General features: G+C 31.6%; 1 protein-coding gene across 1 annotated transcript; it reads left to right on the forward strand.

Moving 5' to 3' along the window:
- Nucleotides 1-1,914: 1,914 nt before the first annotated feature.
- Nucleotides 1,915-15,962, forward strand: LOC140040862 (uncharacterized). Its single transcript, XM_072087109.1, has 2 exons — nucleotides 1,915-2,291; nucleotides 13,285-15,962. Exons 1-2 carry the CDS (start codon nucleotides 2,262-2,264, stop codon nucleotides 14,404-14,406), a joined length of 1,152 nt encoding a protein of 383 aa, XP_071943210.1. The 5' UTR covers nucleotides 1,915-2,261; the 3' UTR covers nucleotides 14,407-15,962.
- The last annotated feature ends 294 nt before the right edge of the window (nucleotides 15,963-16,256 follow it).

Here is a 16,256-nt window from a genome sequence, read left to right on the forward strand (position 1 = left end):
TCCTTCAAATTCTTGGTGTTTTTTTAAATGAAATTAACATGTTTGTATTTGCTGATGTAACTTAAGACAACTAACTATTATTCACTATGACTTGTAAAGGGTAAGGATCTCTTACACCGTTAACAAATGACATTCAAAATTTGATTTTTTTTTCCCAATACGCCACATCAATGTTCAGTTTTAAACCTGCGGAACCTGCTTGAAATGTACCTTAAACAATTGCAATTATGATAATGAAATTAATATATACTCAAGTTTATTCAAACATGACGACGATACACCTTTATTATTTCCAAGTAATCATGCGAGACCTTAACCATACTATTTACGTTACTTTTTGGTATAAGGTATTTCATTACTTTTATTTCTGCCGCCAATTGCACCATTATGAGGGAATAATATAGTCACTATTATGTTTTTGGTTTTTTTTTTAATGGAAAGAAGAAGGAAATGAGAGGAATTCCACCAGGATTTTTAAATATGATTGGATAGGGGCGAGGGCTAAAGAAATTGAAATTCTTTTATAGACTATAGATAGGCATCTTAAATCTTCTTTTTCGTTTCATATAGACGTACCGGTATGCTACTGATGTTGTTTTTGTTTATGAGACAAATATGTTTGCTTCTAATTTGATTCCTGAAAAAGTGTATTATTTGCCTTATTTACTATTGTAACATATTTTGGTTTTGATGACTTTCTTTTTGAATAAATTTAAAATAAATATATTTATAAATATTATATAAAACAATTGTAATTGTTTATGTCGTATATATTTATTTGATTACTGTTACTATTTGTGTTACTTTTTATTGTGGCTAATTATTACCATTATTAAAAGTGTTATTGAACTTAAACATGTTCATTACTCGTTGTTATTATTGTTCGTACTGGATAATGCTCGGTTGCAACACAATCGATGATGACTCGAACTGGCGCTTTTTCATTGGTCATCTCGCTCGCTTTGGTCTTACCACTCTTCCCTGTTCTTGCGTTTCGTCCTACCAATCTTTAGAAAAAAACAAGGAAATTGCTAACAAATGTGTTTTTCCTTTTCTTCATTATGATTTTAATTTTTTTTTAAATACACGTCATAACGTTAAAATTGTAGAGAACATGGTACCATTAAATATTATAAACTATTATATCGTTTAAAAAAATAGTACATGCGAATTAACGTAGTAGGATACGTTGATAGGATAAAAAAAATATACGCAATTACCGAGTCAGTGGTGCTCGTCTGATCCCACGAGAGCCGTTCACACAGCAATAGAAACATACAAAAAGTAGGTAGCGCACCATATCGCAGTGCATATCAAAGGAAAATTGATTATGCCGACAGAAACTATTATTCACGCATTAAAGATAATTCCATTGAATTTTTGTTTTTCTAAAATCCATTTCGTCAACAAATTTCTAGATATTTGGTCGGATAACAACCATGATATTTGGTGTTCTAGCCATACAGGCGTGTTAATATTTTGCGATAGTGTTTTGCGACAAGAATTCCTAATAACCAAAAACAAACATAAAATTACATTAGCAGAAGTTTTATTATCTTTGGGACTATATAATGACATAAAGAGCTTAATCTTATCTCATATGACATCATACCCATGCAAAGCTTATGTTCAATTAGGTGCCGTGTTTTTTTTTTCTTTCTTTCCCGTGCAGTCAAATCTACACAGTGTCAAATATATTGAACTTGGTGTTTGATCAACCAAGGTGTTCAGCTACCTTCAGGTATTTTACTTTTTAGCGCCGCCGACAATCAGGAGCGCGGCCGCCTTTAATCAGTTAGAATTTCAGGTTCCATTAATCACTAAAGTGAAAAGGCAGCCTACAATTAGTTGGTCAACTTGCCCGCCTTTGTCCCGCCCAATCCAGCCCTGTACGTAATGAAGGACACTTTTCCTGTCAACAAATTCTTGTCGGCTGCTTTGAACCTGCTGTCAGGGTTAATAGATCGGCAAGCCTTACGTATCCACCATGACGCCATTCTATTGGTTCGCGGTAAACATCAAAGGCATTCATAGTTAAGTTGATTGGCTATCGGCATATGAAAGAGGAAAATGGTCTCTGAAGTGAACCGCCTATTCACGCTTTGTGTACAAATGCAAACTAATTGAGTAGTTGTGATCCAGCCTCTTTAGACATGATATCATAAGAAACAGTCCCCGGCAGCGTTCATCTTCCACAAACGTGTTCATATTACTGAAATTTATGCTAAATTAAGTGTTATATTATTGAAGATTTGGCTGTCATGACGGCTACTAGTCGAACCAACACATTGGTAAGTACCTCGTTGTCAAAATGGACCATATTTCCGGGAAACTATACCTTCATTTTGTATATTATTATACCAATTATAAGTTTATGATTATACCATGTATTCAATGTTATTAACCATTATCGCTAGGTTTGTAACATGCATGTGGGTAGCCTGTAAAAACGATTCAGTGTAAAGAATTTTACTTAACGGAGGAGGCTAATTAATAATAAATAAAAATGTAATACTGTACATAGTAATGTTTAAAAATAATTGTATGGCTACTCATACCATACGGGCCATGGCCATATTTGCCACTTGTTGTAGGCCCATGGTACTAAAATATAAGTAATCACCACCCTTGCTATACTACTCTGTGATCATTAATTAGGCACGTATTATATAATAAATAATAGACTCATGGTTATTCACAACCACCCGTGGTACTCTTTTACGACGTGTAGGCCTACTTGGATAGCCCCTATCGATATGCTACTTTAAATTGTTGACCGTTGGTCGATATCTCTATTTAAACATGGTTTTTAGGATTGTCAGTGACACCCCAAAAACTTCATCAAATGTATCGCACGTGCGTTTATATACTGATAATAAAGATACATGTTTAGTACGCGCGCGTCAACCATGTCTCTTTTATACGCGCACTGTAACTGCCTCTTCTTGTTACTGTTATCAAGTGTTCCAGTTTTTAAAATCGTGATATTTTTGCTATGTTGTTTTCACAAGATGCTTTTAATGACACGCTTTTCAAGTTGTTTTCAAACCATATTTAGCCAAATAGGTGTTATAAAAACATCTTTACGAAATAGTTACGTCAAACACGTATCAAATTTTTGTTGACACTAATCAGATAAGAGATTACAGGCTGTCTATGTTTTTTTGACGAATTCACCAACTAGATTGAATTATATTACATAGCTATTTTAGACTACATCCTACATGGGTATTTACGTACTATTACCAAAATATGATTTTAAGTAGGCCTAATTTATGCATAATAAAAGGAATTTGGCACACGATGAAAACAGATAAATTATCAATATCACTTTTTAAAAAAAAACAGTGATAATGATAATTTTACATTTTGAAGTGAAACCGGTGAAAAAATAGTTCAGTGCCTGAAGGAAATATATTTTAAACATGAATAGGCCTACTGCAGGGCGTATATATTTTATATGGAGAAGAGGTTGGGGTAGAACAATGAGGACACATTATTATTACATTTTTTTAAATATAAGAAAAAGCGGGCTGACGTAAGTCTAGGCTTATATAATACAGTTTTTTTTAAGTTTTGTCCTGAAAAAAATGACACATGTGCGTTTTTTGCGTTAGAAATAATACGCGCTTCGCTTGTCAAAAAATATAATGCTTATGTTATAATAAAGAATCTAGGGATTATGTCAAACGTTATGTACAGTAGGCATATGTCTTTTACGGAGGAATCGGTTTCTGCATCTTCATACATTGTATTGTACATCTATACATTTAATAACGTCGGAACGAAACCCTTTATCCGATTGATAAACAGCGTCAATTGTGTTAACACACAAGATACATATTTATCAACATCTGAGATCAAAAGTCGTTTGTCGCTTTCAATAAAAATCAATCACTGTATACATTTATTTCCTTTAACTATTTAAACTATAATTAATCAAATAACTTTCTTCCTAATTAGATAAAGACAGAACAATATCTACAATTTTGTATTAATTAATTATTTCACTAGCAAAAACAGTTTTTGGTGCCAATCAGGCCTCAATCATGGAGGTATAAAATTAGATTAATAATTTTATACCTTCATGCATCAATCATACCTTTATATCAGGCCAATAACTACCGTACTGTAGCAAAAATAAAAAATATATATTTTCTGATGAGTATAGTGTAATTGCATTTTGAAATGATTTTAAGTTATTTCTACTTTAACATCATTTCATGATGTTCTGTCATCAGTCGCCAATCTGACACAACGAACTGAGACGCGCGTACAAATGTTGATGTGAGAATACATATGTACGCGCGCGTCCACGTTTTGCCTCTAACGTCACTAACGGTTGTTAACCAGTCACCACATCGTCTGTTTCAAGTGTCATTATACTCACTTGGCCTAAATAATTACGAATAAGCTGAGGAAATTGAAATCCAACTTGTTTTTATAATCCAGCACAAAGTCATTTGGGAAGACAGGCACAATAGAGTGATACCACGGAGGACCCGTTCGCGCCGGAACGGGAGCCATAACTCCAGGGTCGGTAGGCGAGGGGTGTTGGTTCGGAAATGGGACAAGACGTCAGTTGTCAATTACACTTGATGGTTAATTAAAATTGACAGCCAGGCTGTCAGCTGCACGTAAGGAGGTCTCTGTCGTAGCATCAAGCCCCGGATATTACGCCTTAATTATTTACAAACTCAGCCTACAAGTGTTAACAAGCAATACAATCTAGACTAGAGATCATATTTTGATTGACTACGGGTTTTTTTTTCATTACAGTTTTTATAATGAAAGTAATATTGTATTTATAAATTATAAATGTTTTATTATTTATTTTATTAATTATTTTATTAATATAAAAACCAGATGGTTGAAATTAAGACAATAAAAGAAATTTTCAATTAAGCATTTATTTAAAGATAATACTTATTGTCCCCCTGGAAAAAATGTTATATAATAATTATCATAATATTAATGATACCATATAGGGCCTAAGAAGAAAATTAAAGTAAAAATGAATCGGGAAACTAAGTAGGCTCTAGGTCTAATTTCATTGAATCTCGTTTAGGAACTTTCTGGCAGAGGTAACTAAACCTTGCTTGTCGTTCATCCAATCAAGTAGGCCTAATCCGGGTTATAATGACAAATAAATCCTGTAAAATAACAATTACCCTTTAAATATACAAAAGTACAGGGTTTCCGGCAGTCAGTATCACATTTTATGAAATAAATCCCGTTCTTACATAGGTCGTTTGCCTAAGGCTAACACATCATTCAATTTCTTAATTAATTCGATTCGCACATTTATTGTACGCGCGCATCGAATTTGTGTCGTTTTTTTATGGAATAATTATATTATTTGTACGCGCGCGTCTATGTCGTGTTGCTTCTTTGATAGGCGCATTCAAACATTAATGAAATGGTTACGACATTTGTACCCGCGCGTCTGTGTCGTGTTGCTTCTGTGATAGGCGCATTCAAACATTGATGAAATGGTTACGACATGTGTACGCACACGTCGGTGTCGTGTTGTTTCTTTGATAGGCGCGTTCAAACATTGATAAAATGGTTACAACATTCATACGCGCGCGTCGGTGTCGTGTTGCTTCTTCGACACGTGCGTTCAAACATTTTAAAACGGTGGCCTACGTCACTAGTTTTGTTACTTTTCTTGGTATGAAAACTGTTGACGTGTTACATTGTTTGACTTCTTAATGCACTTGCCCGTTTTCACAGACAGTTCGACGTGCCTGGATTTATGAGTATTTCAAAGCATATGTTGCTTTAATGCTCATCGGTCAAAATGTAACTAGCATGTTTAACAACGTCAGTGATTATGTAACTTGTACAGTAGTGTAATGGACTGACAGTAGAATCGAAGCGTGTCGATACGTGAACTTGGCTTATCAAATATATATAAATAAATAAATAAATTGTTGCGTAATTCTAGAGACGCATTTTTATAAGGAAACAGCTTTATTACATCTGTAAAAGAACTGTATTTTTTTCAAACAGTTATACATGTTCAGTAATTATTATTATCACAAATAGGCCTATAGAACAAAACCAATCCAAAATATAAAAGACACAAAAGGAAAAACAGTACGGTATGAACTTGTTTTCAAAAACAAAATTATTAACGTTGTAATTGTTTTTGTTTGTTTTGTCTCATGTAAACAATAAAGGTTTTTTTTTTTTTTATTTGCGGTTTATCATTTTTTTTTTGGTCGATTGCTTGTTACAATTCTGTTCTATTTTTTAAAATAAATTTCAAATTCTAATATAATACTATATGACAGTTGACAATTGAATTGCATTGGCAAAAAAAAGAGAAAATAATAGAGGTCAATAATTCCGGTAGAATCCGTCCTTTAAAAAATGCAATACTACTCGATGTAGGAAATCATTCCACAACTCAATACATGTCTCCAACTCAACATTTCAAAGTTAGTTGTTTATCCCTCTTTGTAACCATGTACGTTTTTTCTAATTTTAGTCTTAATATATTAATAATATATTTATTACTGTTAAGAGTGTTATGTTTTTCTGTATTGTGAGTGTAATATAAGCATCAAGGAAAACAAAATTCATGTTCGCCTTGTTGTCATGACAATAAAGTTTTATCTTATCTTATCAAACGAATTATGAATGATAATAAAGCCAGATATAATATATGTATAATAGTTTCACATCACCTTCCTTGTCATATTTTGAAGCAAACTGACCTTGTTTTAAAAACTTATTCAGAAACAAAATTTAAAAGAATCGTTAAATCTTACATCGAAATGTCATGATTTCTAGGAGTTTAGGCCTAAACTGCGGTCAGACTTTTATAATATCATTCTTATGTGTTTTGTAACCAACGTAAACATTTCAATAGTACCGTAAAGCCTATCTTTTAAAAATCACCCGGACGTAAAACTTGCTTTACAATAACTGAATTATTATTTTAAGCCCATGCCTATATACCAGTTTCAGAAAAGACGAAACCGGTTATCTATTATAGCCTAATATGGGCTTAGAAGCGTATTGCGTATCACCATCATAATCGATAGGTAATTTCTGGATTATAACATATTCACTTTATCGGCACCGTTTGGTCAACACGTTTCACCCCACGCTAACTGGTAGACCACCGTGCCGCAATAATCAATACTCGCGCTAATCAATTAATGTAGGCTCTAAAGTGTAAGTTCAAAAGTATAAATACGATAATCAAAAACTTTAGTAGGCCTACTCAAGGATTGTTGATACTTTAAGCTGTGTGTGTTACTATTTGTTTTCTACTTCTTATTACATTGATTATGGGAGTTGACCTAAATATACGGTAGGCCCGCTATAGGCCTACTCACTTGGTTTACAAACATCCACACTTGAACCACCATATTATTACTCTGCACCCGTATACATATTAGGGTATCTCTCTGCCATGACATTAGAACGTATTTCCACCTCTTGGTCACTCCGTAAACTTACTGGTATCTAAATTATATACCGGTACAAGAGATCTAACTGAGACTGTAGCCATGTATCATAAAATATATAAATTTTGTGAACGTATACAGCGTTAATAATGTTTTTAAAGAGACCGGGTCATCGAAATAATGGACATATCGATCGTAAAACGATTTCTTTTGACAGTTCGGAACTCTCAGTTTTTACATACAAAACCGCTATTGATCATGATACCATACACAATTACCACACACAAATGTGTATAATAATGCCGATTATAACCATTAGTGATGTTATCAACGATTAAAACCGAAGTGAGAAGTCGGACGGAACGTAACATTTTTGTAGGAATGTATACACTTTTAACGAACGCACACGAACACTGCAATATAAGAACACATTTAGACGACAAACAAATAAGAAGACATTATGTACGATAATTTAGAATCAAGTTTCAATTTAGAGAATATATATAGATAATAACAATTATGATAACTAAATCGTCCTTCGTTGTTACACTTTGGGATAGAATGAGGAATTGGAAGTATTTTTTATTTTTTTTAAACCTTATTTTTGGGGTAAAACATTATTTTTGACCAAAAAATTATGTTTTACCCCCAAAAATAAGTACAGTAGTTAACCGGAGAAATTTAATGTTACTAGTAGAGACAGTAGAGATTCAATCACTTTTATGTTGGTTCGGTGGGGTTTGCTATGTTTTTTGGAGGTTTGCGGGGTTTAGCAATACCCCACCCGTCAACAATCTGATTTATTTTAGGCCGGACCTCTAGGCCTACATTAATTGTCTTCGATTCTCTGCGAATTTATTGTCAGAGAAGCAATTTGCAATACCTACTAATCGTAAGTAAAAACGGCTCTACGGGAATAAAATCACATTAAAACCAACGATAGTTCACGTACAACTTGCTATGCAAAGTGCCCTCCGAATCAGCGTCTCTCCCTCTCCCTGCTATAGAGTAATATGCCATAATAATTTTTCCAGGATTAGTTCTTTGCATTAAACAAAACTAAGTTATTAAATATTTATGTTTTAAACACTAAGTAAAAACTCGCGTCTATAAGCTTTGTTAGAATAATAAATATTTGAAAGAAATTTATTTTATAATTGCTAAGGAGAGTCCTAACTATTATGTAAATCAACTAAAATTATACGAATAATCGTGCTTCATATGTACAGTTCTAACGATTATGCTAACTGTAATTTTGTTGCAAAAACTACACATTGGTGAATCGACCTTTGACATCTTTTTGCAAGGAAAAGCAGGAAACACTGCTACATATGTTCTTTGAATGTGATCTGGTAAAGAAAATTTGGGAAAATGTAAAACAATATATGTATCGAAATATCAACAATAACTTAATTATCACCAAAGAAAGTATATGTTTTGGTTTTGGAAAAACACACAGTGATGCAAACATTTTAATTTTAATTACAAAGTGGTACATATTTAGTTGCAAAATCAAAAAACAATTACTTAATTATAATCATTTATTTCACATTTACCAAAAATACAAGGCAACCATATTATTAACAAAATGATTATTATAAAGTGTATTTTTGCGATACATTATTTTTTTTCTTTAATTTCATTACTCTCTTATTTTTGAATGAGTATTATATCGTTTTAATAGTTACGTTGCCTTTGTATATTAATTTTGTATTATGTATGTGTTGAAATGAAATAAAAAAAAAACAAAAACAAAAAAAAAACTGTAATTTTGTTTTAAATGTTCAATCAGTAATACTATTTTAACTTTGGCCTATTGAGTTTTATTTTTCAATTTGATGTAGGCCTATACTGTATTGTCTTTTAATTTTTGTTTTATCGTTTTAAAGATGTATTGTCCCTCTGAAAATAAATTCTTAAAAAGTTTTTTGTTGAATATTCTATTTTAATATAACGCAATAGTTATCCACTTTGACCAAAAATTGGATCTAAAAAATATGTATTTACCTGAACAAAAAATGTAGTTTAAAGCAAAAAATGGTCAAATTAGCTGCCAGACAATGGAATTTTGGTTGAATTTAACCATTTATTTTGTCATTTTAGAAGTGAAAACATTTTTTTTTCTACGGAAGTGATTAACTTTATTAAAACTACAAAATAAGATATTCAAAGTCTGAATAAATTAATCTTCATTTTTCATGTTTTTGGGGGACAATACATCTTTAACCATGTCAAGTATTTTAACTTTAAATGAACCAATACAATTGCCTGAATCTTGAACGTATCCAAACATATTTAAAAAGAAGATTTAAGAAAAGTTGTGTCAGCAGAACAATTTCAATTAAAATATAATAGATATTATATAATTTAATATATATAAATTATTATAGAAATCCAAAGGCAAATTACTGAAAAATGGCAATGCTGTGGGTATCAGTGGTTGAATCTCAATAGAGATACAAAACAAGCGAAAAGCTAAATCAAAACGATAAAGTAAAACAGCCAGAAAAGTTAGCAGAGCTTTCAGGCAACACTAGCCCTTCATCATTGGAAGTGAAAATTATTAAATTATTATAAAAATATAGTTAAGTATCCAACCATATAATAATATACTTTCCTCTTATTAATTATCCATAGTTGGATTAAAATAATAGAAATTTGTTTGCCAAATACATTAGACATTGAATTGCTGTTATTTTCCTCATATTAATCTATAGTTAGATTAAAATAATAGGCCTTGTTCGCCAAATACATTGGACATTGAATTGCGTTATTATAATACCTAATAATAGCGGCGGCGTTCTTTAACCAGACTAATAATCCTCAAATTATAATATAAACTTGTCAGAATTATGTTTCTTTTAGATAATATCGGTCAAAACACAACGATAACCTTCCATTACAAATCAATTTAGTGGTAATCATTGGATTATAGGATTAAATTGATGGTTAATTTGTTAACGAATCTTGCATACAGTCAGTAAAAAACATTCACGTTTTTATTGATAGCATCGCCTTGGTACCGAACACTAACATTTAAATTGATTCTGCAAAACCTTGTTAAGGGATTTGAAGATCCAATGTCTCTTTAAGAACTGAAAATGTAAAATTATTACGTTTTAATTTTATTAGCAATTAAAAAAGGCAGTTATAGAGTAAAAACACAATTACATTTTAATTTCTTCTAAATCGTTTATTGATTTTTTTTTCGCATGAATTTTTTAAAGTTAGGTTTACTTTAAACCTTCTCTCTCTAAATATATTATTATTTTGTCAACTTTCAACAAAGTTAGATAGAAAAAGAAAATCTCTTCTTGTTTACATCAATTCACATTATATATCTAGCATCTAAGCATAATAATAATGTGTGTTTTGTTTAAACTTACATACAGTAGGATAAATTAAACTTTTAAACGTTTTTCGTTTGCTAATTTTATTATTGAAATTACAAATTAAAAAGTCAAATTATTATCCAAAGGTATCTAGGCCTACAAGTACTACTATTTCTGTTCTAATCTCTAAATAATTGTTTTGAGATATCATTATGAAGTGAAATTTCATGTTTCTGATTTAATATATACAAAAAAATTATTGCTTTAATTATTTTTGTATTCCGTCATATCACGCTTGTTGAAAATCATTGTTATAAATATACCCTACATTTTAAGACGAATTTAAAACTAAGTAAAAAGTTCAAAATGCATAGCTCAATTGACAACGTGATTCTTTTTTTCTTAAATAAATTTCTAAATCGTGGATTTTTTTTGATTTTTTATATATATTATTATATTTAACATAAATTGATAAATCATGAATCTTATTTCTAAAATAAATTTAGAAATCTTGGTTCATATTTTGAAATAAATTTCAAAATAATCTTGATTCTTATTCTTTAAATAATTCATGTATATTGCTTTTTAAAATTAAGTTTTTAAGTAAACACTGTCCAATGCATAAATAAGAGAAAATGTCAAAAAACTAATGTTTCTTTGTTTAACCATGTACAATGACAACATATAATTCTAAACTAAACTACTTTGAAATTAAACATAAAATACAGTATTACATTTGTACAAGCCTGGGTTTACCGAAGCATTGCCATTTATTTTGTAAATTTACAAAGTTATGTCGATTTTTGTTGAAACGTGACATTAAAAACATATTACGTTGTCGCGACAAATTTGCTTTCATAATATTAAGTTAACTTGTTACCATGAATCTACTGTTATTCGACAAACCGCTGTTTCTCATTTTTTTTTTAATTCTTGTATAAGTATATAGCTCTGCTAGTGTTTGATGTGGAGATTTACCTGTTTATAGTTCTTTATATTGTGTGACTTGCAATAACTTTTTGCTCTTTCAGATAACAACATCAGTTTTCTTTAAGCGATCTGCTATATTACACTCTTTTATTTATTTTTTTTATATTTTATATGCAAAACTAAAAGATGTACAGTATGAAATTAAAGTGGGGTGTTTTTTTTTTTATCGCAACAACAACATACAGTACGGTACAATATTCTGGGGGGAAAAAACGAAACATTTTTTAATTCAAGTCATCAAAATTTCCATTTGCCAAAAAAGTGTTTTTGTCAAATAATAAATACAAATTGTTAACCTAATTGCATTCACTATCAAATTGTTACATAATTATGTGTTTTTAAGTTAGAAATTCAATATTTATACCTATATTAGTTATTTCAAAATATACACACTTAATAAATAGGTAAATCTTTAAAAATTAATCACTTAATAATTTGGATCGATCTGTTAAATCAATAAAAAATTTCTTCTTTTTCAACAGTGGTGAAACAGACCAAAAGTCGTAAAATAGGCCATTAAAAAAAAGCAGGGTACACGACTTTTTTTGTAACTCGACTCTCAATTAATATCATCGAAAAAGCAAAACACCTACCAATGGTATTTTTTGTCTCATTTTTATTCTTTATTGTATTTGGTAAAAAGTTTGAACAAACACATTTTTGCGAAAATAGCGAATAGTTCCTTACTCTTCCATACTATTCCAGTTTAAATAGTTTTAAGATAACTTCACAATATATTATTATACGGTCTCATTTGAAAAACTTATTTTATTTCTATGTATTTTTTAATTTATATTTGCATCATTATGTATTTGTACCATCTTAGTTAATAGGGGATGGTTAAGCACATCATACGATCATTACTTTTTGTTTTTCTATACACAACATTTTTTTAAAGATTAGAAAATAAAAAAACATATCTTTAGGCATATTCATTCATTTATTTATTTGGTCAAACTTAATTTTAACTACAATTCAAGATAGTACAATAAAATCAAGATTACAAGCTAATCAATATTTTTTTTCATGTATGACACTGCACTAAATTTCAACACTGTTCTATTCATCATCAATTTCTCCATTTTCAGTAAATTTCGTTTTTGTACAACACCACCATCCGTTACCTCTTATAATAATGACTGCAATTATAATAGTTACATACCGATAACATACATTAATTTACGTAATGTTGTTCAAATATTAGTAATAAAGTTGTTAAAGTACCACCGGACAGTAGCCGGCGACCATAGTAGTTTACGTGGGTGATTGATGCGCGCCGAGTATGCAAATGATAAATTCGCGCCATAAACCATGCATGAACGTATAACTATTATTGTCTGATGTGACTGATTAAATTACATTCGTAATAACAAACCCGTCATTATTTTCGCTATATCGCTTTGATCGCACTCATCAAAACGTGCCGACACATCATTGAAATACTTGTTTAATACACATATGGAAATAATTATTTTCCGATAACCTCGTATATTTTTTTCAATATTATGTTAATGTGAATTTCTTTTATTTTATTGCAGAATTTCGGCTCTTGTAACCCACTTGAAATGCTGGTGGAGACGTGCAAGAACGTAGGGAAAGGCGATCCTGTCGTAATGCCAAAAGCGGCTTCAAGTCAACTTCATGAGTTTGTTCCGCCTCCACTACGATCACAACCGGATGCACATCACCATGTCATGGATTCGTCAAGACCAACCGTTCCCAGGCTAGCAACTGCTTTGATTTCACCACTACGACAACCGGTAGCGACAGTGGCAACATCGTCTGCTCATATGCCAACGTGTTTGCAATATAATCTACCATTAACACCACCCGCAGAAAGTTCAACTGCAAAACATGATTTGTTCCGCAGGGGGTGTAGATCTTCGTGTTCTTGCGGAACGTCCAGCATGTTTCAAAGACCGTATTATTCACATCTTCGACCATCGGAAATGCCTCTGTATTTACCTATGGACACTTGTACATTCCCAGCGCCGAGCCTAGTAAATAAATACATGGCATCTATGGATTCGCTTAGATGTCAACCAGGTCGATGCCCTTCCACGTCATCCTGTTGTAGGCACTATCCAATAGTTCCCTCTCACACATCTCCTACCAACAGTTTACAATCACTGACGTCATCATCGTCATTACTAGACTATTCTGGTTTCCCGGCACAACCGGGAGCATGTATATCACCAGCATATATAACTGGTGTAAACGATTTCTTACCGCATGTTGGTTACACTCCGCAAATACCTTTTCATCCTTCACCAACTTCAATGTTGTCGAAATTGGCGGCGCGACGATGCAGACGATGCCAATGCCCGAACTGTCAAAAACCAACAGACCCAGCTGATAAACACAAGAAAAAACAACATATTTGTCACATTGAAGGGTGCGGCAAGGTTTACGGTAAAACGTCCCATCTAAAGGCGCACCTCAGGTGGCATTCTGGCGAAAGACCATTTGTCTGCCATTGGTTATTTTGCGGTAAAAGTTTTACCCGCTCTGATGAGTTACAGCGCCATCTTCGAACACATACTGGAGAAAAGAAATTCGTTTGTTCAGAGTGCGGCAAACGATTTATGAGGAGCGATCATCTTGCTAAACACACAAAGACTCACATTGTGACGAAAAAGAAAGCCACAAAGGATACTTAAACATTATAACAATATTTTCTCAAACATTTTCTACTTAACTCAATCTCGCTTTAAACATAATTTATGCTCCATGCAGTCTTGAAATGATTGTTTCACTACGTATATTATGTCTTCTAATAATCCAAGGATTGAATATCAGTCTAAATTGTACGGAGTGACCCCTGAATCAATTTAATTGGATTGAAATCAATCATTATTCAGTTGAATATTGTACTTTATCGAGTTATATTGTGTGTCTTATTGGAGGAATTATTCGTCCATCGTTTTAATTAGTCTTTATATAGTTCAGTTAACTATGGTTAAAGTATACAGAGTGTAATACCTGTGTTTTGAGCGTTTTTATAAATCGTTTAATTTATTAAATTAAGATATAATAAACAAATATAGTATTGTTAATTTATAAAATTCATAGCAATTATATCATTCCATGTTTTAAATTTATTGCGTTGTGTTTATTATATGTATGAATTATTGTAACTTTATATACGAAGAAAATATTTAAAATTGAGGTGTTATGTGTTATCTATATACGCTGCGCACAACGCAAATGCGTATACATTAATGTAATAGGTCTACTAATGCTTGGTTCTCACTAGAGAAGAAACACGAGAATGTAACGCTACGTAAGTGATTTGACCAATCACAAGCGATGGAGTATTCAAACTGTCTCTTGTCATTGGTCAACTCGCTTACGTTGCGTCTACGTCTCTAGCTGGAACGAAACTTAACGGAAGGAAATGGTGAACCGCAGCGATAACGTCACTAAAATTGATTGTAAGCATAAACAAATACAGATCTCCCTAATGATTTTATGGCGTAAAGTTAAACAGACTACGTGTAAATGCTATATGCCAAATCCATACAAACTTTGGGTAAATGCATAACTTACGTTTGAACTTATAAATACGCCATAATAAGCATGGAAAAAATAGCGCCACCACACGATTTATTATTATTTCATACCCAACTCGATTGTATTTATTGTTATTTCTTTTATTTTGTAACGAGTGTACCGAATATGACCCGTTGGTATGTTTACATTTTGCAAGGCTTTATGACAAAAAAATTACAAAGATTTATTGTTTTAAAGATGTATTGCCCCCCCCCCCTACCCCACCCAAAAAAGATTAATTATAATTAAATCAAACTTTGAATAGGTTATTTTGTTGTTGTCCCTTCCGTAAACACAAATTCAACTAAAAACCCATTGGCTGGACTGGAAGCCAATTTGACTATTTTTTGCTTTAAATTAGGCCTACAGTTTTTTTCAGGTAGGCCTAAATACATTTTTTTTTTATTCAATTTTTTTTTTCAAAGTAGATAACTATTATGTGACATTAAAATGGCATATTCAATAAAAACAAAATTTGTTCAAGGAGACAATACATCTTTAATTTTGATTTTGACATCCCTTCAGCAGTTCTAACGACATTTGTCCATTTGGGACGGTCATGTTTTATTTTCATACATTTTTATAGAAATAGAAAAGATTATTTGATTATTCATGTTTAAACGTTACATGATTATTTTCTTATTTTATTATATCAATTGTATAATTTAGACCGTTTACACAAACCTATGTTATAATTATTAGTGTTAATGTTATATATAACAGATTATATTTGAGAAACTGCAGTATTTTGAGTTTAATACCACGTGCTTATTTTAACTGCGTATCACGTGATTATTTTAACTGATCTCCACAAAATATCCATTATAATGAATCGTGAATAAATCACCAACCGCATGTTACATCTCACTCGAGTCGGCTTGTTTGTGTAGTCAGCACTTTTAATTACTTTTGATTGCAGAAATTCTTTTGATGTTTCCCGATTAGCGTTTTATGTCCT

Source organism: Antedon mediterranea, chromosome 2 (assembly GCF_964355755.1).
Source record: "Antedon mediterranea chromosome 2, ecAntMedi1.1, whole genome shotgun sequence".
Lineage (NCBI taxonomy): Eukaryota > Metazoa > Echinodermata > Crinoidea > Comatulida > Antedonidae > Antedon > Antedon mediterranea.